At 50.4% G+C, this 25392-nt stretch overlaps 1 protein-coding gene across 2 annotated transcripts in view; it reads right to left on the bottom strand.

Annotated features, from left to right (window-relative positions):
* Window positions 1-25392, bottom strand: part of RTN1 (reticulon 1) — a 268680-nt gene that overhangs the window by 115438 nt on the left and 127850 nt on the right. For both annotated transcript variants that reach the window (XM_051826389.3, XM_089322615.1), the window contains exons 2-3: window positions 12570-13334; window positions 1279-2013 (exon numbers count right to left, since the gene is read on the bottom strand). In XM_051826389.3, the coding sequence (XP_051682349.3) occupies window positions 1279-2013; window positions 12570-13334 (1500 nt within the window). The remainder of the gene's footprint in view (window positions 1-1278; window positions 2014-12569; window positions 13335-25392) is intronic.

The following is a 25392-nucleotide window of genomic DNA, read 5'->3' as shown; positions in this document are numbered from 1 at the left end:
CACCATGTCAGTGTCAATATTCACCTAACAAGTACGCATTCTCAGTTAAACCTGTCTTCACATATCCTCCCTAGCACACACACTAAATACACTTTAAACTCTCGGGAGAGTTATCTGGGAAATCAAGAGTCAATTATATCCACCCCCACAGGATGCCACGTGTCTGAGCCACCAGCAAGCAGGAAGCAGGGTTATTATCATTTGATTTCATTCCTCTAGGTTCCCCCATCCCACTGTGTTCATTTCAAGGAATGGAGAGGCTGGCTTCCAGTCTCTGACCAGAGAGACTGCGTGCTCTGTCTTTATAGGGAGCACTCGACCTGCTACCGACATCATTGAAGGAGGCACAGAGGCAGGAAAAGGGGGAACACCCTTTAGAACACACACTCCCAAAAGGCAAGATACTTCTAAAGAAGCAAGAAGTAGCGTGGGTGCGGGGGAGGTGACCCTGAATAGAACTGTGCTTCTAGGTTCTGGATTAAAGTCCCACCCGGGTGTGCTGTCCTGCGTGCGGGGCGTGGCTTCTGTCTTCACCCAAGTCACGCCTTTCACAAAGCTCTAGGCACGGGGGCCTCGTAGCTTCCTGTGACTCTTGGATTTCTTTCCTGGTTTCCATAATACAATTGCAGTCAGGTGTGGTGGACGATTTTTGAAGAGCGTGTAACATCTGAAGACCTCCCAAGTCAAAACCCTTCTCAGTCATACAGGACTTTAAAAATTAACCACTCGCACTTGCTTAGGGACAGGGGAAACCGTAGAATCCACTTTGGTTCCTGCCTTTCCCGTCTACCTGGAACACAAAATCTTGAACAAGGTCCGAATCTCTTTCTCCTTGGATAGAAGCAAAAGGACGGGACTGAGGCTCCCGCGGCCCATTTTAGAAGACAGGTCTGGCTTGCCAAATAGAGCCTGCTAACTAATGGCGGCCCCGGACTGCCCAGTGGGACTGCCCAGGTGAGAAACTGGAAAGGAGCCTGGACAACAGTAGTCACAGCATCCCTTTCAAGCAGGGAAACCCGGTCCTGAACGGAAGCAGGGGGCACTTAGTCCCTCCCGGAGGCCTGGGAGCGTGCACAAAGCCGCTCACTCCCACAGAGGCTCTGCGCGCCCGCCCTGCGCGCTAGGAACCGCGCTTCGGCCACCCTGGTCCCAGCAGCGGCTCCGGGTGCCCGCAGCTCCTCCCACCCCCTTGGAATCATTGGCCGGCAGTGTGCCACGCGCAGGTGGAGAACACGCCCCCAATCAACCCGCTGCAACCGGAGATGTCGGGACTTTTACCTTTCTGCTTATCGAGAAAGAGCAGTGGGGGCGCGTCGCCAGGACCCCACAATCCAGGGCCTTTCGCCGCCGCGGGACCCGGGGACGAGCTCGCCGCCTCCGCAGGTGTGCGCTGCGCCGCGGGCCCCTCGGGCGCCGCCGGGGCGCCGTCTCCAGCGGGCAGCTCGGAGCCGGCTTGCGGAGCGGCCGAGGGCGGCTCCGGGAAGGGCTCCGGCTCGGCCAGGCCCCGCCGGCTGGGCGCGCGCTCCTCTTCGCGGATGGCGTCCAGGGCGCTCGGCCGCGCCGGGGGCGAGTCCTGCTCGCGCTTGGGGCTCTCCTCGGAGGCGGAGGAGGCGTCGCACGACTCGATGATGAGCTCGCTGTCCAGCTCGGCCTCGCGCTCCTCGCGCAGAATGCTGTACTGGATGGACGGCGAGGCGGGCGACGGCGGAGGGCCGCCCACGTGGCCGAAGCTCGCGTAGCCCGAGGGAAGTGCGTCCTCGGCGGCCATCGGGTCCTCGGATACCAGCTCGATCTCCGAGTCCCCGGACTCGGCGCTGCTGGCCTCGTGGTCCAGGGGGCTGGGGATGGTGGGCAGCCCGGCTCTGGCCTTGGCCTCGGGCCGGTCGGCCACGTGGGCCGGCGGCCGGGGGCTCTCGGCGGTTTCGTAGGATAACCCCTTGGCCTCCTTGATAGCCGTGATGAGCTCATCCTCGGAGAGGCTGCCCTTCCCCTGGGATTCCGCAGCAGATGGTTCTGGCGTCCCAACAGAGCGACCAAGATGAGTCCAGGAGGCACACACGCGGACGGACAGATGGACAGGGAGTGGAGAAAGAAAACACAATTCCATTAGCGGCATGTTTTCTCCTTGGCTTGAGAAACACATAGCTCATTAGCACAGAAATAGGCTGTTAAGAGCGCGCGGCTGGAGACACAGGCCACCTGCGTGTGTTTTACATACCTATCTATCTGAAGCTAGCTGCTTAACGAAGATGAAGCCCAGCGATGTCTTAGCCCCAGAAGCTGGGCCGGTTTTTCCCTTTGCGTTTCCGATTCATTTCCCGATTTCTCAGATTTCATCAGATCATCTGATGTTCACAACTCTTTCATTGGGCCCCCCAGCATCCACAAGTCCCAGAGTCACCCATCAGGCCTTGCCCTTGGCTGGTCACGTTCTCTTTTCTAATTATCAAGACAGGTCATTTGGAGTCCTGGATACCACCTGACTTCAGCACTTTACACTTCCGGGAAGGACTGATATTCTTACAGTCTGTGGTGGGAAGAACAACTAAGAGGTGTTTTTTGTTTGTTTTTGTTTTTGTTTTGCCAACTGCACCAGAGGGGCGGTGCCACTGCACAATCCCACAGGGCTCGCAAACGTGGCAGCCTACTGCCAGCTTTCCCCCACTCTCCTCACCTCTCTTGTGAAGAATAAAACCCCAGAGCCAACCCAGCTCCCTGAACCAGTGCCCTCCCTGCGCCTGGTGCTTGTGCAGATGGTCTCAAGGATGCACCTGCAATCTTGCTGAGCCTCCCCGCCCTGGAGGAGGACCTGCTGTCACCATGGCAACAGGGTTACCAGGGAGGTCTCCCCTGCCACCCAGCAGGGCCTCCACTCGCAAGGAAGGAATTACACAGTGGTGTCTGGTCCCTTGGCGAGCAAGAACCAGCTGTCTTTCCTGCAAGCTTGGAGGTCGCTGTGGGGATTTGGGGAGGCGGGAGGAGTGGGTCATCTGTTGCTTTGAAATGGTGGGAGCCCCCCCCCCCATAACAGTTCAGTTATTCTAATTCTTTAGAAAACAGAACTGACTCCATTCTTCACCCGTTTGTCATTCATTCATCTATTATCTGGAACCTACTGTGTGTTAAGCCCACTCATAGGCACCTGTGATATATTAGTGAATGAGAGAGAAAAAGTCCCCGCTTATATTCTTGTCTAAGGGGAACACAATGCATAAACAACATACATATAATGAAGAAGCAGGCATGAGGTTCAAAACTTTTGTACCAAAATAAGCTTATCTTTTGACTTCATTTTCCATATACTTTTTCATATATATAGTATGTTAGAATTATATATAGTACATATGAAATATATAGTATATAAATAAAATATATAATTTTCATATATGATATAGTATGTTAGAAGTTAAGTGTTATGGATCAAAGTGGAGCAGAGTAAGGGGTGCTGGGATTGGGTAGGGGTGAGTCTGACTCCTAGAATGACATCCGCTGTAAATAACACTTTGACCTCAGAATCAACCCTTAAGGCTTCCTGGTAGGGCTGAAAGGCCTGTGAGAGCATTTCAGGCAAGGAAAGCCAAGACTGACAAAAAATATCCTACACAGAGGATCTCTTTGCGATCTCAGAGGAAAGAAAGGGTCATTAAAGAAGGATACACTCTTCTCTGAAAGGAGGCAAGAACATCTATACCAATAGAGTCTGTGGTCACAAAAAGCTTCCATAGCCTTGGCAGCCCATGGCAAGAGCCTCAGATGATCACTGACGTCATAAAAAGAGTATTAATTGTTAAAGGAACAACAGTAGTCACTGTGCACTTGCTCCCCAGGCAGGACTTCTGTCCCTTATGAATTGTAATATGAGAATCAACTGTAAATTTTCTCCCCAAACTGTACTCTGTATGTTGTGTGGATGCAAATTGTTGAAGTCTATGATTACATAAAGTTGGTCCTTTGTATATAGTCATACTAAAAATGAAGCATAATGAAGGAGATGGGAGAGGGAGAGGGATGAGAGCAGGGGAGCGGGGGCGGTAAGGGGGAAAGAACCACTATATTCCTAAAGTTGTATCTATGATTAAATGCATTCATTAAATAAAAATTCAAAAAAAATTTACTATTTGAGAGACAGAAGAGAGAGAGCTCCTATCAGCTGGTTCACACCTCCAATACCCACAACAGTTGGGAATACAATCCAAGTCTCCCACGTGGTGACAGGAGTCCAATTACATGAGCCATCACCCCTGCCTCCCAGGCTCGGCATTAGCTGGAAGCTGGAATCATAAGCAGCGAGGCAGGCATCAGACTTGAGTGTTTTTAACTGCTAGGCTAAATGTCTGCTCCTGAGTTTGCAATTTTAAGTAATGGAGTCAAGACAGGCCTCCGTGAGAAAGTGAAGTGTTTTTAACACATGAGTGTCACTCAGGAAGACACCCAGAGGACAAGTATGCTGGGCAGGAGACAACCCAGGGCAGCGGCCGGGGGTGGGAGCTGCACTGATTTCCAAGCATCAGAAGGAAACATAAGTCTGGGTGAGGTGAATAGGGGGGGCACAATAGAAGAAGCCAGTGCCAGCTGGCGCCGCGGCTCACTAGGCTAATCCTCCGCCTAGCGGCGCTGGCACACCGGGTTCTAGTCCCGGTTGGGGCGCCGGATTCTGTCCCGGTTGCCCCTCTTCCAGGTCAGCTCTCTGCTGTGGCCAGGGAGCGCAGTGGAGGATGGCCCAAGTATTTGGGCCCTGCACCCCATGGGAGACCAGGATAAGTACCTGGCTCCTACCATCGGATCAGTGCGGTGCACCGGCTGCAGCGCACTGGCCGCGGCGGCCATTGGAGGGTGAACCAACAGCAAAGGAAGACCTTTCTCTCTGTCTCTCTCTCTCTCACTGTCCACTCTGCCTGTAAAAAAATAAAAATAAAAAAATAAAAAAGCCAGTGCCATGTCGGGAGTGGGGGTCAGATCATGGAGGATCTGTCTCATGGGGCTTTTTTTTTTTTTGACAGGCAGAGTGGACAGTGAGAGAGAGAGACAGAGAGAAAGGTCTTCCTTTGCTGTTGGTTCACCCTCCAATGGCCACTGCAGCCGGCGCACTGCGCTGATCCGATGGCAGGAGCCAGGTGCTTCTCCTGGTCTCCCATGGGGTGCAGGGCCCAAGCACTTGGGCCATCCTCCACTGCACTCCCTGGCCACAGCAGAGAGCTGGCCTGGAAGAGGGGCAACCGGGACAGAATCCGGCGCCCCGACTGGGACTAGAACCTGGTGTGCCGGTGCCGCAAGGCGGAGGATTAGCCTAGTGAGCCGCGGCGCCGGCCCTCATGGGGCTTTAACTCTGGGTGAAAGGAGAAGCCGTTGGAGGGTTTTCAGCAGAGATAGTATACCTACTTATTCTCAGTAACTGAAAACCACCACTTCATTATATCTTCATGCTTTATGCTTTTCAAATTTTATTGTGTGATTTCAAACTCTGTTTTTCTAGCAGGTTCCTTAAGAGGTTGTACACATATTTCCTTGCTATGATTTCAAGAGGCACAGAGTGTAAAGTTACAGCAGCCCACTTCTGATCTGTGGGCTGGGGCACGGAAGGGTACACTCAGTGGCCCCATCCTCACAGCTCCATTGTTGAGTATCTGCTGGGTGCCAGGTACTCTGCTTAGGGAGCTGGAAGTCTAGTGGCAAAAGGCTAAGAGACCTGTTCAGGGTCACTACCCTGGATTTCCCTCTTCTCCCCGTCTATCTGTTCTTTCTCTGCCCTGTCCTGGGATCAGATGGGCTGATTTACATAGAGCGGGGAGCCCTCTGGTTTCTGGTTGTTTGCCACCAGGAGGAAGCTCTTTTTACAAACATGATTCGAGGATTTATCTGAATCCAAGTGAATACATCATTTTATCTAGATTCCCGTTTGCTTCAGTTTGCTGAAAATTTCCCTCATTGGGTTCTCTGGACACGCTGTCCACCTCGTTGGCTTCTGGGCCACTGCCCTCTCCAGGTTCCCCTGCAGGCTTTCCTGACCTCAGGGGCCTCCCTGGAGGACACATCACTCTTCCCTTGCACCAAGAGAGCTCAGCGCTTGGGTCTCGCTCACTCTGCTCCGCCTCATCCACTCCTGCTTTCTCTCTTCCAGACAACAGGAAAATAGCCAAGACACAATGGGTTAAGTACAAAGTGTCCTACAAAGTTCCAGAAGAACTCAGAGGAGGTCACTGAGAAGGTTGTATTTTTTTTCTTTTTTTGGACAGACAGAATTAGACAGTGAGAGAGAGAGACAGAGAGAAAGGTCTTCCTTTTTCAGTTGGTTCACCCCCCAAGTGGCCACTACGGCCAGCGTGCTGTGGCCAGCGCTGTGCAGATCTGAAGCCAGGAGCCAGGTGCTTCCTCCTGGTCTCCCATGCGGGTGCAGGGCCCAAGGACCTGGGCTATCCTCCACTGCCCTCCTGGGCCACAGCAGAGAGCTGGCCTGGAAGAGGGGCAACCGGGACAGAATCTGGCGCCCCGACTAGGACTAGAACCAGTGTGCTGACGCTGCAGGCGAAGGATTAGCCAAGTGCACCGTGGCGCCGGCAGAAAGTTGTATTTTAATTGGTCTTGGAATACAAATAGAGCCTTCAAAGGCAGGCACAGTCCAAGAGTGGACTCCACGAGAACAGGTATGGAGGTGAAAAAGGAAGAAATGCGTTCCAAGAATGGCACAATCAAGGTCCAACTGGAATATTATGGGGGTGATACAGGGTGAGGTGGCCGGCAAGGCGAGTGGGCCCCTGGTCTCGGAAAGGCCCTGGAAACTCGTTTAAAAGTCAGTACCTTGTTAGGTAGATGTTGGTGCATTCTGGAAGTATTAGGATGAACTTAGGAGGGAAAGTAGTAGAAAGAGGATGACCCGTGAAGAGGAGACTGCAACAGCTGAGGGAAGAATCATGACAACTTAATGAGCTGTGGTGGCCACAGGGTGGAAAGGAAAGGAAAATTCAAGACATTGAGGAGAGAAATCACAGGCTTGGGTTCTAAGTCATATGGTGAATGAGACACAGAGGAGTGTTTAAGATCGCTCAGAAACGGTGAGCCTAGACAAAGTAAATGAACAGGGATTTCATTCTCAAAGTGAAGGGAGTCAGAACAATGAGCTGGTTTGACGGGACACACAAAGAAAATTCTTCTGTTGCATGTTCGTTCCATTCCTGTGGCACCATCCTTGCACTTTTCTCATGCAGGAAGCCTCTGTGTAACCATTCGAACTGCTCACCCTGACCACACTTCTGCACTGGAACATTCTTGGGAGACCCACATCGCAGGGCAACCCACCCACGTGTGATCCCACCATCACCTCCAGGAAGAGTTGGCAGATTTAGCAAATAAAAACACAGGACACCCAGTTAAATTTGAATCTCGGCTAAACAATGAATATGTATTTTAGCATAATTGTATCCAATGAAATATTTGTATTTTATCTTACAACTCTATCTCCAGTTGAGAACCACTGAGTTAAAGCATTCAGGAAAGAAGGCTCCATGATCTGATTTTATTTACTCAAGAGTAAGGATGGGGCTGGTGCTGTGGCATAGTGGATAAAGCCACCACCTGCAGTGCCAGCATCCCATATGGGTGCTGGTTCAAGTCCTGGCTGCTCCACTTCTGATCCAGCTCTCTGCTATGGCCTGGGAAAGCAGTAGAAGATGGCCCAAGTCCTTGGGCCCCTGCACCCACATGGAAGACCCAGATGAAGCTCCTGGTTCCTGGCTTCAGATCCATGCAGCACCAGCTGTTGCGGCCAGTCGGGGAGTGAACCAGCAGATGGAAGACCTCTCTCTCTGCCTCTCCTTCTCTCTCTGTGTCACTCTGACTTTCAAATAAATAAATCTTTAAAAAAAAGGAGTAAGGTTATCAGGCGGCTGTGGTTTGTGAGAGAAAAGGGCCGGATGAGGTCCCTCTTAGGCAAGTGAAGCTGCTGCCATGGTAACAATCCATCCTTATAAGTTAGAACGGACTTGGCAGCTTGTGTAGACATACATTGTCCTGCATTCCTAACGGTAACTAAAAGCTGACAACAATTAACAAAATGCTAGGAGGAATCATGGAAATTTTGGGAACAAAATATAAGTTTTCTTCCCTTCATACAAAGCTTTATTGACCCTTAGCTAAAATATTAGTTATTACATGGACATAGTCAATTAAACTAATCAGATGGCTTGACGACTGAGGCTAGAACCACCCCACTCTGGGGCGGCAGTCTGGTGCTGCTTTGTTAAGTCGAATGCTATAACTGAGGGGGAGAAGAGGAAAGGTGAACGGGGGCTCTTTAGTCACAGATGCTGGAGTCCTAGGGTGAACGATGCTGCATTTAGGTCTCCCCCAAGTTCCTGGGTCTTCTCCATGAAGTTGTTCCCTGAGTACACAAGGCTTCCCCTGCCCCGGGCCCGTGCACTGGCCATCTCCTCAGCCCGGCACCTGTTCCCTGGCTGTCCACCTGGCTTGCTCCCTCCCTCTATTCAGAGCTCTGCTCTAAGCAGTCAGCTCGGAGAAGCCTTTGCTTACCTGACACACCACCACCCTTACCACTCCTTTATATATTACCTGGCTTTGTTTATCTGCATAATCATTATAACTACCTTGTATCACGTATCTATCTACATGTTTGTATGAGCATTCTTCAAGAAGCTCAAGAAACATGGAATTAAAAGATAAATTTATTTTGGTGCAAAATATTTTTAATCCATGCATTTTTTTTCTATAACACGCATTTCCCATGAACACTGTGAAGACCCCATGGGTAGGATATAAGCTGCATGTAGGCAGGGATTTTTCTGTGATTCCCTCCTGTGCCCCTTCAGGGTAATAGAACAATGCCTGGCCAGGAGCAGATGACTGATATGTGTCTGTTAAATGAACGGATGAATGAAAGCATGAACAATGTCACTTTCCAGCTCCAGGTCCTCCAGTGGTCTCCCACTGCGATGGAACAAAATTCAGAATCCTTATGCAAGCTCTGAGCCCTGCCTACCTCCCCAGCTGTGCTCTGTGCAGCACTTCTCCCTCGCTCCTCTGAGCCATTGGCCTTCTTTCAGTCCCCAAAGCGCACGGCCTTCAGCCTAGGGATCTGCTGTCCTTGTACCCAAGATCTCTCTGAGCCCCTTTCTCAAGGGTGGACTCCTCCTCACTGTTCTCTGGTCTGGCCCCTCACACCCAACACTCCAGCATTCTACAGAAGCACTCACACTTAGTGAAATCACACTATTTACTGTGTGTTGGTTTCTTATTGTCTGTCTCCTCCGACCAGCAGGCCATCTCCATCAGGACAGCGCCCTTCAGCGTCTGAATTACTGCAGTGTCCCTGGTGCCTAGCACGGGTCCGCAGGTGAAGTCAGTGAATTAAGTTTTTTTTTTTTTTTGGATAACAGAATGGATTTTCACAATGGGTAGGACAGTCATTCAACACAAGGAAATAGTAACCATAGTCTTGAAAGAGTTAAATCTAGTTATTTACTTATTTATTTATTTATTTTTGCTTTTTGCTTATTTCCATTAAGGGGAGCAAGAGGGGCTTGGCCATAACCTCCTGATTGCTGTGGTTTTTTTTTTTTTTTTTTTTGACTGGTCATAAGATGCCTCTTGGTGTTTGTGTCTACACAAGGTGTGCTGATCTGTCAATGGTCTGGAGCATGAGGGCATTCTACGTTTTCCTAAAATGCATCACTTTTTTTTCATAATGATTTTTGCTGAAAAGAAATTTGCAGCACTTACACTTGCAAGCATTATTGCCTCTCCACCTCAGGCTGTATTAATAGGAAGAACATATTTAAGTAAGTTGGAAAAGGTCACAAAATGGAATAACCTCTTGGAATTGAAAGACGTATGGTAGACTCGGGGCTTACACATCAGGAACTACGGACAAAATGATGCCATATTAGAATTTCTCTTGAATTATTTCTCATTTCTTATTTCTCATTTCTTATTTATTAGGCAATGCCTCACTGAGCTCCTTTTGCTTAGAATGTTTTCTTTGTCCTCAGTTCTGTGTTTTTGCTGTGTGCCAATGTGGGATGCATGTGGACAGAGGAGCTCAACGTGGGAGAGCGCTGTGTCAGGCAACTTTCTCTTTCTTGAACAAACATTTCTTTGAATTTTTGGTGCAACTGCAGAAAAATGCTGTCAAATGGGCAACCCAAGGTCAAGTGAGTCAGACCTGTCTTTGTCTTTGTTGTTCCAGGCCCCCATGAGTCAGGGCTAATGGAAAAAAAAAATAAATAAGGAAATCCTCTAATAATGAATGGAATGGAGCCTGTCCTTGTAGACTGTGGTGTTTAGCTGAGGGATGTGCCTTAGACATGGAATACATGTGCCCGGGCACTTGACTCTTCTTGAAGATTGACTGGTCTGGGCTGACCATCAACCAGCTCTGGAGCTCTGTGAAGCGTAGCAGATTATAGAGCTTACAGGAAGGGTTTCACTGTGCATTGCCACAGAGAGGACACGGAGTCTTGGAGACACAGCTATGTCCCCACCTCATGCTGCAAGCAGGGACAAGTCTCGCCTAATGCACTCGGCGCCTGAGTTTCCTTATTTGTCATCACTACCCAAATCTCCATGAACCTCTTGTGTGGAGGTCACTGTGCCTTGCACCTGCATGTCCCTCTACCTCCTGAGACTCATAGGCCACCCTCCCCCTCACCTGCCTATTTCCTATTGTTCGTTGGGCAGTCCCCTCGGGTCTCAGTTCACCTGGAGGGTCACTTTTGACTTTAGGACTCTGTGCTCCTGTTTCTCAAGACATGAATCGTGCTGGGGTCGGGCTGTTTATTTGGTCATTTGTCCCAAGGGAGGGCAGGGACCCGTCCATCACCAGGGCCTCACGGCACACCTAACCAGAAGAAGATGTGTGGGAAGTATCTGCTGAGTGAATGAGGAAATCTGAAGGCCAGGAATTTGGTGCAGTGGCTCTTGAAGATACTTGGAGCTTTCTGATTGAGTGCCTTGTTAGGCAAGGGGAGAAATTAATGCTCCATCCTTAGGGAAACAGCATGGGGGACCACTGCTGTTCTTTTTTTTTTTTTTTTTTTTTTTTTTTTGACAGGCAGAGTGGACAGTGAGAGAGAGAGACAGAGAGAAAGGTCTTCCTTTGCCGTTGGTTCACCCTCCAATGGCCGCCGCGGCCGGCGCGCTGCGGCCGGCGCACCGCGCTGATCCGATGGCAGGAGCCAGGAGTCAGGTGCTTTTCCTGGTCTCCCATGGGGTGCAGGGCCCAAGCACCTGGGCCATCCTCCACTGCACTCCCTGGCCACAGCAGAGGGCTGGCCTGGAAGAGGGGCAACCAGGACAGAATCCGGCGCCCCGACCGGGACTAGAACCCGGTGTGCCGGCGCCGCTAGGCGGAGGATTAGCCTAGTGAGCCGTGGCGCCGGCCCACTGCTGTTCTTAAACTTGGACTTGTGCTCAGCACTGGGTTTAGAGCAATGGCTCTTCCGCGTGAGGCGCTGGATCCATTTGTGAGTTAGGGGGGGCCCTTTCCCCTAAGATGCTGGTCGGGGCCCTCTTGGGTCCAGATGGAACGGCAGCCACCAGACCTCTCACTGTTCTCTGCATCCCGATGCCTCATGGGTATTCAGGAGAGGGAGTGATGCAAAGGCTGGAGAGAGGGTGGTGGGTGATGTCAGAGAGAGCTGTGCGTGGTGCGGCCCGGGGAGGCAGTGGCGGGGTGGGGGGCTCCGGGCAGATGAGAGCCCCTTTGTGTGCATGACAGAATGTGTCCCCGTGTGGTTGCACATCCTGCCTTTAGGAGAACGTTCAAGCTGAAAAAGCTCATAGCCTGGAGAATTCTCAACATCTTTACTTTCACTCAGTACTCAAAGGATCCTCAAAAAGTTGAGGGAAAACACACCCTGTGAATAAGTTAGGCACGGATTTCAAGATTTCTTGCACCAGAATAAATGTATGTGTTAATTCCACTTTCTGTGAACTTTTTGAAGCCCCCCCCCCATTTTTTAGTTTTGAAAATAAAATTGTAGCAAGAACTTCAATCAGCCAAAGAGAGAGAGAGAGAGAAGGCAGTGCTGAAATGGAAGGGGGAGGGGAGGAGTGCCCTTTGTTTAGGTTTTGTTCTCACTTCACAGGTTCGGGCCAGAACACCCTGAGGGCCACTCCCTCCCTCCCACCTCATTTTGCAGGCTCAGAGCTGGGACCAGCAATGTTAACTGGCCTGGCCAAGGTGGCCCATCGGAGAACATCCTGGGTGCTCTCCCCAGAACACCTGCAGCACACCTGGACCACCTGGGCTGGGGAGATGGGGGAGGGCCAACCTAGAGTGGGCGGCTCCTCCCTCTGCCCTGAACCCCAGGGGCCACAGGGCGACTTCCATGTTCCTGGGGTGTCATCCTGGGCTTCCCCATAGAATGAAGAAACATTTCACATAGAGTATCTGACGGGACCAGATCTCAATCCTGGTAAAATAGCGCAGGACCGGAAAGCAGCTGCTGGTTCATTCACCTATGCTAAAGTTAAAGTTATTTTGAATGCGAATCCTCATTGCCTAATACATGCCCTAGGAGTTCAGAGCCCCCTAAGCTGGGTTTGCCCAGTGCTCCTACCTGTTCCGGAAGATGGCGGGGTGACAGACCCGGGGCTGTCATCCTCAGGCTCTGACACGGTGACCGTGGGGACTGTGTCGGGACTCGGCTTCAGACATACGTCTTGCTTCTCGGGGCTCTGGACTCGGGGCGCAGCCTCCACCTCCGTGAGCGTGATCTTGACAGGTGCGCTGACCACAGCGGCGCGGTGCGGTTCTTCAGAGAGGTCATCCACGTAGGGAGCAAACGTGGACGCTTCAAATAAGTGGTCCTTGAGGATCTTTCCCTCCACGGGAGCTGGCGTGTCGGGCTCACGGGCCCCTTCAGGTCTGGGCGAGACACCAGTGTCCTGATCCTTAAGATCCCAGTCTTTGTGTGGCAACTCCGGGGACGGCTGCTCCCGACACGTCGGCTCCTCGGGCCTGGTTATGTCAATGTACTTGTAGGCCTCGGCTTTCATCTGGTCCAGGGGGTCTGCCAAGATCTTGTTCACTTCTGCCGACTCTGCCGGAGTCATCTCTATGCCCGAATCAGAGCTAAACAGGCCGCGAGGCTCCGTTGCAGGCACATCGGGTAAGGAGGGCCCGGGGCTGGCCAAGTCCTCAGGGCTCTCAGAAGCAGTGACACGGCCGTCGTCCTTCTGCAGGATGCCAGTGAAGTACGTGGAATCCTCCCGAGGCGGGGAACAGATGTCAGATATCAGAGATGTGTAACACGCTCCCGCCCTGTCTTCTGGTGTGGCGGGAGAGGCGCGATCCGGGGCGGCGCTGGCAACGCCTGCTGCACCTGGGAGGCAGAACAGCAGCGGGCAGTGAGTGCTCACCTGGCTTCCGTTCTCTCCTGCCCCAGCCACCGCCCACCCCATCCGGGGGGAGACAGCATCCGCCCTCCTCCAGGCCTCGGGGGCCCTTGGAGCCTTGCGGATCCTGTCTTCCCAGGGCCCAGAGCTCCAGTATCCTCCTGAGGGCTGGCCGCAGAGGCTCAGAGGGGCTGCCAGGCCCCCACCCATTGGTGGTATTTCCCAGTGAACTGGAAAATTGGTTTTCGACCTTGCCTGCTTAGACATGCAGTGTGTGATCCAACTCGGTATCATTAAAAAGACACCCTCTCTCGGTCTGCAGTACTAACGGCTACCTAAGAGGAGGTGGGAATGCGACCTAATTCAGCTTTGTAAATGCAATGATAGGATGGAGGAGGGGGAGAGGAGCTACTCTTGGGAACTCACAGAACAGGGAGAGGCCCCAAGGAGCCCCCAGGCCAGCCCTCCATTCCTGGACTCCTGCTTCTCCGGGATTGACATTACCCCCCTCCCCTTTTTTTGGAGGGGGTTTTATTTGGGGAAGAGGGAGATATTTCCCCTTTAAAATTTTTTTAATTAACACATAATAACTGTATGTATGAAGTGCAGTGTGATGTTTTAAATAATTATGCAATGATCAACTAGAGTGATTAGCATATCCATCACCTCAAACATTTGTGGTAAGAACATTCAAAACGCTCTTTTGTAATTATCGTTAACCACAGCCGCCTTCCTGTGCAATAAACACCAGAACTTACTCCTCCTATCCAATTATAAGTTTGTGCCCACTGACCAGCCTCTTCTCACTCCCCCCCACCTTCATTCTCTTGCTTCTTTTTGGGGGGTGGGGATGGGGTGAGGGGAGACCTCCTGTTTGCTGGTTCATTCCTGAGATACCCACAAGAGCCTGGTGGCCAGCGCCGCGGCTCAACAGGCTAATCCTCCGCCTAGCGGTGCCGGCACACCGGGTTCTAGTCCCGGTCAGGGTGCCGGATTCTGTCCCGGTTGCCCCTCTTCCAGGCCAGCTCTCTGCTGTGGCCCGGGAGTGCAGTGGAGGATGGCCCAAGTGCTTGGGCCCTGCACCCCATGGGAGACCAGGAGAAGCACCTGGCTCCTGCCTTTGGATCAGCACAGTGCGCTGGCCGCAGCGCACGGGCCGCAGCAGCCATTGGAGGGTGAACCAACGGCAAAGGAAGACCTTTCTCTCTGTCTCTCACTGTCCACTCTGTCTGAAAAAAAAAAAAAAAAAAAAAAGCCTGGCAGGGCTAAACTGAAGCCAGGAGCCAGGAAATCCGTGCCAGTCTCTCATGCAGGTGGGAGGGACTCTAGCAGCTGAGCCATCACTTGCTGCCTCTCAGGGTGAGTATTCAGAAGGAGCCGGAATTCAGAGCAGAGCCGTGGCCCAAGTGCAGGCACATCAGCACAGGACGAGGCGCTCCCTCTTGACAGCTCAAACTCGCAGCCAAACTCCTGCCCCTGCCCTCTTTTTTTCTTTCAAGACTTATTTATTTATTTGAAAGGTAGAGTTGCAGAGAGAGGGAAAGAGACAGGGGGGTGGATCTTCTATCCACTGGTTCACTCCCCAAATGGCCACAGCAGCTGGGGCTGGGTCAGGCAGAGTCTAGGAGCCAGCAGCTTCTTCTGGGTCTCCTACGTGGCTGCAGGGTCATCCTCCCCTGCCTACAGCAGAGAGCTGGATAGGAAGTAGAGCAGCCGGGACTTGAACCGGCGTCCATACGGGATGCTGGTGTTGCAGGCAGCGGCTTCACCTGCTACGCCACAAGGCTGGCCTCACTCCTTCTCTTTGTAAAGGTCTTTAGAGAAGGGGACTCCTGGTTCTCCAATGGCCTCACCCCTAAGTGGTGCACTTCTCTGTCCCTTCAGTTTTCCCTCTCATTTTGTTTCATTCCCTCCTTGACTGCCCATTCTTTGCTTCGCAGTGTTGCTCAGAGTCATCCGCTGGGAATGACTTCACTCCTCTGGACATGTTAGCCGCAAAACGAGCTTCCAAGGTTGAGTCTGCAGCATGTTTTCAACCGGACTTTGCTCTGTGTATAACACAGCTAACACATGCACACAAAGTGGGCAGAAAAGGAAGAAAAAGGCCAGCGCCGCGGCTCACTAGGCTAATCCTCTGCCTGCGGTGCCGGCACCCCGGTTGCTCCTTTTCCAGTCCAGCTCTCTGCTGTGGCCCAGGAAGGTAGTGGAGGATGGCCCAAGTGCTTGGGCCCTGCACCCCATGGGAGACCAGGAGGAAGCACCACCTGGCTCCTGGCTTCGGATCAGCGCAGAGCACCAGCTGTAGCAACCATTTGGTTGTTACCTGATCCTTACAACAATTTTATGAAGTCCAAACTGCTCACATGCACACAAACACATCACACACACATATACACAAGCACACACTCAGCACGCACAGGTAAAAAACACGTGACATAGCAAAGAGTCATCCAGAGTAGAGCACCGACGCATGTAAAAGTCTTCAAAACAGTAGCAGTAACGCAATATCGGAGGCTAACATTTGAGTGCTTGCTGGGTGTCAGAAAGAGGTCCGAGCCAAGGGGTTGGTGCTGTGGTGCACTGGGTAAAATAAGCTACCCTTGTGATACTGCCGTCCCGTATCCGAGCACGGGTTCCAGTTCTGACTGCTCTGCAGCAGACCCAGCTTCCTGCTAATGTGTGGGAAGGCAGCAGATGACGGCCTGAATGCTTGGCCCCTGCCACCCACACGGGAGACCTGGATGGAGCTCTTGGCTCCTGACTTCGGCCTGGCCCAGCCCTGGCTTTTACAGTCATTTGGGGGAGTGAACCAGTGGATGGAAGACCTCGCTCTCTCTCTCCCTCTCTCCCTCTTTTACTCTACTTTGCAAATAAATAAATAAATCTTTTAAGAAAGAAGTGATTTTTTTAAAATAGATATTGCCTCGTTAAAGTAATTAATTAAAGCATTAGTCATTAAAGCGATCCTAGATAACCTCATTTTATAGACGAGAAAAGGGGCTGAATAACTCGCCCAAGATATCACAGGCATAAGTGGTACAGCCAGGAAGTTAACGCCCCCATCCCCCCCCAAAAAAAGCTTAATAGTAACAATGAGCCTTATTGCCTAATACACAGACCACCAAAGGGAAAATTATTAAATTTCAATCTGTAAGGGCACACACCCCTTTACGTAAAAAAAAAAATTCTGAAAGCTTCTTTATGATATAGGCCTACCCCACAAAAAGAACTCCCTGGAGGAGGGGACGTGGGCCTGCAATGTTTCCCCAGAGATTATTTGGTTTGGGGTTCTCTACCACCATCATTGGGAGCCACTTGCACGGGGTGGTAAGTTCACCAGAGAGTTCACCAGAGAGTAAAGGGGGATTTTTCCATGGACGTGAGTGATCTGGAAGTGCAGAGAGTGGCCATGGGGATGCCATGGGCTCCTGGTGGAAACGTAGTGGGTGGTTGGTAGGGCTGTGTCACAGTCATTGTCATCCAACTGTCACTCAAGGCTTCCCTTGCAGGTGCCAGCACAGGGCTCTTGGCCCTCATCATCTATCACCAGCATGTAGCATAGCCCTCCAGCCCACTGTCTCCCGCACCAGCCGTTATCACAGCAAACACAAGTGTCGCTTGTGCAGTGCTTGGCCCCAGGGCTCTGCCCTGCCTCACTGGGGAATCTTTACACTCTGCACCCTGGCCCTGCAGATGGTGTGCCTTCCCCGTGGCGTGGTCAGCCTCACTGCTCCTGCCACCAGCCTCCCCTCCCGGCACAGCCCCGCCTTGCCCTCTCTGACTGAGATCACTCAGCAGTCCTGCCCATCTCCATACCCAGATCTCCGCCCTTCAACCTCAAGAGGTGAAAGAGAAGAAGCTGTACGTGCCGCCTCCTCCCTGACGAATCTGCCGACCACCTGCCCCCAGGCAGGCTCCGTAAGACACCTGCCGTCATCTGGGTGCTTGTAAACCACGAAACTTATTTTGGAGGCTGGAATTGCAAGGTCAAGGTGCTAATGGATTTGGAGTGTGCCGAGGGCCTGCTTCCTAGATGACCTTTATGCTGTAACAACATGTGGTAGAGGGGCTGGGGAAACTCTGAGCTCCCTATGGGCACTAATCCCAATCACGGGGGCTCTCTGCCTTCATGACCTCATCACCTCCCAAAGACCCCCCCCTTCCATCATCTTGTGGGTCAGAAGTTCAACATGGGAACGCTGCAAGGGACACAAACATTCAGACCGTGGGACTGATCTTGTCCCATGTCCGTCAGGACCTGAGCCCTTCCTATTGTTCTCCCTCCTCATTCTCATAGCACTGGACTTCTACTGCTCACACGGCTGTATGACTTCTGACCTATGTATGTCCATGGTATCTTCTACTTATCTGTCAGCTCCTGGGGCTTCAGCCTTGTGTCTGGTACATTATAATGTACACAGTAGGTATCCAATAAAAAAATGAAGAAGTGAATGAATGGACCGATGAATCAATGTGTGGATTTATTCTAGACATCTATGGAGAACAAAATAGGACAAATTAATGCTAGTCGCTAAGAGGACATTTTAATCTGTCATGTGAAAATCACTCTAAGAATGTGAGTTACCTAACAAGGGACAGGGGCTGTATTTCCAGACAGGAGTGCTCTCATCCTGGCAGACAGGGGCCTGGCACCTGGATCGGCAGGAGTTGGCATCCTGTGGAAAGTTGGGTGAGACACCATAGAAGTCCCTCCCTGCTCTCCATGAGCTTGTACTGATTGGCGCTGCTGCAATCTGACACAACTTCTTTACCCTCTTGCTTTCCTGTAAAACAGAGTCAAGGCCGGCGCCGCGGCTCACTAGGCTAATCCTCCGCCTTGCGGCGCCGGCACACCGGGTTCTAGTTCTGGTCGGGGCGCCGGATTCTGTCCCGGTTGCCCCTCTTCCAGGCCAGCTCTCTGCTGTGGCCAGGGAGTGCAGTGGAGGATGGCCCAAGTGCTTGGGTCCTGCACCTGCATGGGAGACCAGGAGAAGCACCTGGCTCCTAGCTTCTGATCAGCGCAATGCGCCGGCCGCAGCGGCCATTAGAGAGTGAACCAACGGTAAAGGAAGACCTTTCTCTCTGTCTCTCTCTCTCTCACTGTCCACTCTGCCTGTCAAAACAAACAAACAAACAAACAAAAAACCAGAGTCAACGTGATTTTCCTTGAGGTGACGCCTTAAAGAACGGGGACTGTCTAGATGCACAGAACAATGGAGGGTACAAACTCTAGACTACAGCCACATTATTTGAGAGACTGCAACCAGAATCAACCATTGGGAAGAATTCTCATCCCCGACACTCATACCCTGCTAGCTCTGCCCTGCCCAGCATGAACCTGGGAGGACTTCCTCACTCCACTCCACAAATATTGCCAACTGGAGGGTAAGAAGACGACGCAGAAAGTCATGTGTGTGCGCATAGCATATTTCATTTTTTTCCCACACATTTTAGATGGCACCATGTTGGAACCATCATAAAAACAATGAATAATCCAAATACTTTGAATGTCCCATTTTCTTAAATTGAGCTAAATACCCCAAAAGATTCTCAAGGTTCCAACTTATTCAGGTTGGAAATGGATGTATATCACATTAGATAGTGCCAACTACATAAAATCTTTGTAAACAGAAAATCCTATCCTAGACGATAAATTATGTGAGAGCAGAGCCCTGTGGGGATTGCTGGAACTGAGAAGCAGAATTGAGCCTGAAGGTTCAGGAACGGCAATTAATTCTTGTCAGTGCTCCTGCAGGGCTGGCAGATGTGGGAACTGAGGCAGAGCGCAAAAGCCAGTTGCCTCGGGGAGCAGCCATACTGTTATATTGTTAAATACAGACCCACTCAATGACAGCACTCTCCTTATCTAGACTAGAAATTACTATTACACATAATATGACATATAGAATATACATAGATACCCTGCTATTATACGCATGTGTGGCTTCCAAAAGCTCATGAAAAAATGGAATTAAAAGATACAAATAAAAAACTATTTCTCAACATACACTCTATGGGTTCAGGATACCTTTGTAAATGACAACACCTGCCATTTAACCCCTCTCTAAAGAATTGAGTGTTCTGGGAATTTCACCACATGAATGCAGTCTTTTCACATTAAAAATACAGGTGCCCCTTTAAATATTTTTTTTAATATTAGGAAATAAAAAGAACTCGGAAGGAGCCAAATTGGCACCATAGGGTAGATACCCAATGATTTCCCATCACAACTCTCACAAAATTGCCCTTGTTTGGTAAGGGGATGATCAGGAGCATCCTTGTGATGCAGACGGGCGCTGGTGAGTCTTCCCTGGGTGTTCTTCTGCTAACACATCGGTCAACTTTCTGAAAACACTCTCCCAGGTTAAGTTGCTGCTTGCAATGCTGGCATCCTATATGGAGGGGCCAGTTCAAGGCCCCACCGCTCTGCTTCTGATCCAGCTCCCTGCTAATGCACCTGGGAAGACAGCAGAAGATGACATGTGGGAGAACAGAATGGAGGTCCTGGATCCTGGCTTCAGCCCAGTCCAGCCCAGCCCAGCCCTGGCTGTTGTGGTCATTTGGGGAGTGAACTAAAAGATGGAAGATCTGTGTCTCTCTCTCCCTCTGCCTCTTTCTGTCACTCTGCCTTCCAAATAAATAAGTTAATCTATCTTAGTAGCAACAAAAACTCTCCTAATAAGCAGACCTGGTTGTTCTTGGGCCCTCCAGAAAGTCAACGAGCAAAATGTTTTGAGCATCCAGAAAAACTTCTGCCATGGCCTTTCTTCTTGATCAATGCATTTTTGCTTTGACTGGACCTTTCCAACTCTTGGTAGCCATTGCTTTGATTGTGATTTATATTCAAGATCATACTGTCAAAATCACTCTTGATTTCTGGTTACAATTATTCAAAGAAATGCTTCAAGATCTTGATCCTACTTGTTTAAAATTTCCATCGAAACCTCTGTTCTTGTCTACAGCTAATTGGAGTACAAAAGGTTTGGCTCCCATCAAGCATAAAGTCTGCTCCACTTTAATTAATTAATTAGTTGATTAATTTATTTGAAAGGCAGAAAGAGAGAGTCAGAGATCTCCCACCTGTGGGTTCACTCCCAAGTGCCCATGATACTAGCAGGCAGGAGGAAAACAAGCTGAAGCTGGGATCCCGGAACTCAACCCAGGTCTCCAAAATGGGAGGCAGGAACTTACAGACCTGAGCCCACACCACTGCTTCCCAGGGTGCACGTTCGCAGAAGCTAAGATCAGGAGAGAAGCTGGGACTCACACCCAGGCACTGTGACACGGGATGTAGACATCCTAAGTAGCATGTTAACTCCTGTGCCAAATGCTTGCCCTGGTTTGTTCCACTTTAATTTTTTTAAAGATTTATTTATTTGAAAGAGTTACACAGAGAGAGAAGGAGAGGCAGAGAGAGAGAGAGAGAGAGAGAGAGATGTCTTTTATCCGCTGGCTGGCTCATTCCATAGATGCCTGCAATGGGTGGAGCTGCGCCAATCCAAAGCCAGGAGCCAGGAGCCAGGAGCTTCTTCCAGGTCTCCCACGTGGGTGCAGGGGCCCAAGGACTTGGGCCATCTTCCACTGCTATCCCAGGCCATAGCAGAGAGCTGTATTGGAAGTAGAGCAGCCAGGTCTTGAACTGGTGCCCATATGGGATGCCAGCACTGCAGGCAGCTGCTTTACTTGCTACGCCACAGTGCCGGCCTCTCCACTTTAATTTTGCAGTCAGAATTTTGTAGGTGGAACCAACTGAGATATCTATGGTATTGGCTATTGCTTCTGTGTTAAACTCTTTTAAACACAGTCTTTTTAAATTAGGGCACGAATAAAGTTAATGTTCTCCTGGCAAACTGATGTGGATGGCCTGCCACCATTGATTTCTTTGGGAGCATTTTCCCCATTAACTACTCATAAAGCATCGATAATTTCACCTTTCTTCCACCCATGGTTCACTATAAATATGATGTTTGTTTTTAGCAGAATTCATGTTGCTCTGATAGGGGGTATTTTCAAATTGATGTCTTGTCTTCCCTAGTGTCTATAACTAGATCCTGTTCAGATCTGTTATAACTAGTTAGTACAATTTTGATACAAAAACTCTGAAATTCAGGCAGATAAATTCATAGTTTTTCATAATTAAAATCCATGCAAATGAAAAGACCACATGTATTTCAAAATTTCTCATACCAAAATAAACTTACCATTTAATTTCAGATTCCATAAACTTTTTTTTAAAGATTGATTTATTTGAAAGGCAGAAAGAGGGGAGAGGAGGCAAACAGAGCTCATCCGTCTACTGGTTCCCTCTCCAGATGGTCACAATAGCCAGGATGGGCCAGGCTGAAGCCAGCACCAGGAGCTCCATTCAGGTCACCTGCATGGGTGGCGGGGGTCGAAGTGCTTCCGCCTTCCCAGGGGCATTAGCAGAGAGCTGGACTGGAAGAGGAGCAGCTGGGACTCGAACTCACACTCCAATAGGAGATGCCACCGTTGCAAGCCTCAACTTAGCCCACCGCACCATGACAGAGGCCCTTTTCCACAGACTTTTTGAAGTCCTCCCATAATAAAACCTGAAGGATCCAAAGGTCCCTATTTCTAGTCAAAAGCTAGGTAAAAGAGAGATGAAAGAAAGCTGGAACTACTGCCATGAGGTCACAAGATATGCTAAGAAAGGCAGGCTTTTGTATCCCCTGGTGTCATGGATCAGACAGTTTCAGAATTTTCATAAAGGGTAGGCGTTTTATTTTTTAAATCCTCTGGCAATACTAAGGAGTGGGATGACAAAGATGACTTGCTGAGGATGGTTTTACTTTTCCCATGATGATGAAAACTTCCATCTCCAGATTCTTAATGCTGACTCATCCCCACAGCATGGAGTTCATGCCAGGCGGCCCCAGCTCGCATGCGGGCTCCACCACTGACCAGCAGCTGGGAGACTCCAGGCCAGCTAGCCTCAAGAGTCTCTGTTTACCCATCTTTAACGTGGGGGCAGTAACAGTTCCCACAGGATCGGGCTATCATAGGATTAAATAAATAATACTCTCAGATCTTGGTCTGACTCATACTAACCACTGGATGAATGAGAGCTGGTGATTTTACCTACTGTCTCCTGTGCAGGAAAGATTTAAGTCACTTGCAAGGTACTACCATCTGCCCACTAGTTTGCTCCTTGATCTCCACGTGATTAGGGTCTGAAGAACTTCAAAACAGCCAATCCACACTCCTGTGGCTCTCTAGGTCTGCCCTGGACACTCACGTCACGAGAATGCAAGGTAATGTCTTCCCGCACAGCTCCACCAGCAGGTGGTCGTTCATGAAGTCCTTGTGAGTGGTGCCACTGACACAGATCCTGTCATGGGCCTGATGAGGACTGACTTGGGCACTAAAAGCTGAGATTTACCAAGACAATAGACAGAAAAAGAAAGGGAGGGTCAGCGCCCATGGATGGGCTTTGTGCCTTGCAAACAGAGCCCATGCTGACCCACTACGGTAGACCCAGAGGATCCAGTTTGAGACCACACTTCTATCCTCAGTAAGACCTTTTGTTGCTTGGAAATGGGAACACAGAGAAGACCAGAAAAGAAAGACCGACTATATCCAAAGGTTGTCGGAGAACAGATAGAAATGCTCTAGGAGAGAAATATCTGGTTTACCCTTCCCCCTGGAATTACAAAAACACAGACACCCATGATCTGAATAGCGCCAATATGAGTACTAACAGCTGGAGGGGACAGTGGTCCTGTAACACTGAGAAACATTTAAAAACAAGGACAGCATCAGAAAATGACAATGATGCAGTGACAGTGGGGAGAGAGGCACCGGGACGGGGAGTGAGTCTGCATTTACCACCCCCAGATGGCAAGGAACCTTCTCGGAAGGCTCCCACTCATCCTTTCCCGAGTGCGAGGAAATCAGCAGGCCCCGAGGATGGAGGCTGTGACACATCTGACAACGGAGCCCTCTGTGCGGGGCGGCCGTGCCAAGCAGGCTCGGGGAGCCTCCCCGTCACCGAAAGGCATTCTCTTTCTGCTGTTACGTGTCCTGTGATTTAACATGACAAATGGGCCCTGGAAGATGCAGGTGCACCCATGCTTTAGCAGTTTTATCTCTGTGACTTATTAATAGAATTTTAAAAATGAGTTTTGTATTCTCTAGCAAGAATTGAAGCTGAAGCCAATGACATGCTTGGGGTTTAAGAATATGAGTAATTACATTTTCGCCCCCAGCTCGCCGCCTTATTTAAAGCTTGTCTTAGCTTTCGGGACTGCAAATTAATGTTTAATAAAAAAATGAGTCAGCAACTTTGTTTTGTTTCTTCTATGAAGAGCCAGGGTTTACCTTGCCTGGGGAGTTTAGTAAAAAAATTTTACTTTAGTAAAGAATCTTGTTTGAGAAAAAAAAAAAAATCCTGGCCTAGCAGACGGATCACTGTCTGAGACTCTGAGAACTCACAGCTGTGCCTTGGAGAGCAGGAGGCTAGAGAGTGCAGGGATGCAATGAGAACAGCTCTGCAGGAGGCTTTTTGTGGGCTCTGGCCCATCGTCTAATCAATGCTAAGTACGACATGGAGAGTTGCAAAAATCTGTCATGAACTTGTGCTTTAATAGTTCTTTGGTTCCCGCTCCCACCGCATTATATAGCCAATTCCTATAATTTTTTAAAAATAGATGTAACTTTTTAGAGCAGTTTTAGGTTCACAGTGAAACCGAGAGGAAGGTACAGAGATTTCTCATAAACCCCATATCCTGTGCATGTTGCTATGGTCTGATTGCTTGTGCTCCCCCCACCCCCAATAATTTGTATGTTGCAACGCTAACCACCCTGGTGACAGCATGTGGGGGTGAGGCCTTGGGGAGGTGGCCAGATCATGAGGGCTTGGTGTACCTACAAAAGAGGTTCAAGGGCGCTCCCTCACCTCTCGACCGTGTGAGAAGGCAGTCAAAGGTGCCACCTATGACCCAGAAATGGGGCTCTCACCACACACCAAATCCTCCAGGGCTTTGATGCTGAGCTTCTCAATCTCCACCACTGTGAGAGATAAATGCTTCTGTTTCTAAGGCCCCACTTCGTGGGGTGCTTTGTCAGAGCAGCCCCGCCGAGGGAGGCAAATGCACCGCTTCCCCCGTATCAACGTGCCCCATCAGAGTAGCGACACCAATCCATCATGTAAGTCACAGATCCACAACTGCAGTGTCACACAGTGGATTTGCACTGCCCTAAAGACTCCTGTACCCTTTTATTCATCCCTCCCTCCCCTTAACCCCTGGCAACCACTGATCTCTTTACTGTCCCATGGTGTTGCCTCCTCCACAGTGTCTTGTAGCTAGAATCGTCCCTAATTCTTTACACATGACCTTCCTCCCTCCTTCCTTCCTTCCTTCCTTCCTTCCTTCCTTCCTTCCTTCCTTCCTTCCTTCCTTCCTTCCTTCCTTCCTCCTTCCTCCCTTCCTTCCTTCCTTCCTCCCTCTTTCTTTCCTTTTTCCATCCTTCCTTCCTCCTTCCTTCCTTCCTCCCTCCCTCCTTCCCTCCCTTCTCACACACTGGCTACTGCCCATGTCACCTCCTGCTGGGTTACTGTGAGTTTGCCACATGTTCTCTGGTTTCCAGCCTCCCCCGCTTTCCGCCTGCCCCACCCTGCAGACAGCTGACACGTATGTCTCCCGAGATACCACTCTGGCCATGCCACTTCTCTGTTCCCAAGCCTTTAGCCCTCTCTGCCCATTCCTCGGCCTTTGATTTCAGGGTCTTCTTCAAGGGCTCCCCATTTGCCTTTACAGCTCTTCCTCTGAGACCGCTTGGGAAACACATCTGCTCCACCCCACAGACCCACTAGGAGAATTTCCAAATCCTCCTCAACTGAAAGGCTCTTTCCCTGCCCCTCAAATACAGGCGAAGTCCCACCTCGCGGGGGTGTGTCTCCCTGCCCCCTTCCCTTCTCCCAGACCTCAGTGCCTTCTTCCACATTTCCATGCCAGGAGTCACACACTGGCCTTTCCTACTTTGCTGTGCGTTCCCTTTCTCTGCCGAGAAACATGGCTTACACGT

The sequence above is a fragment of the Oryctolagus cuniculus genome, chromosome 20, assembly GCF_051225735.1.
Source record: "Oryctolagus cuniculus isolate XC-2025 breed Fujian yellow rabbit chromosome 20, ASM5122573v1, whole genome shotgun sequence".
In the NCBI taxonomy this organism is placed as follows: domain Eukaryota; kingdom Metazoa; phylum Chordata; class Mammalia; order Lagomorpha; family Leporidae; genus Oryctolagus; species Oryctolagus cuniculus.
Note: the sequence above shows the minus strand (reverse complement) of the source record. Positions and strands in the feature narration are given on the sequence as shown.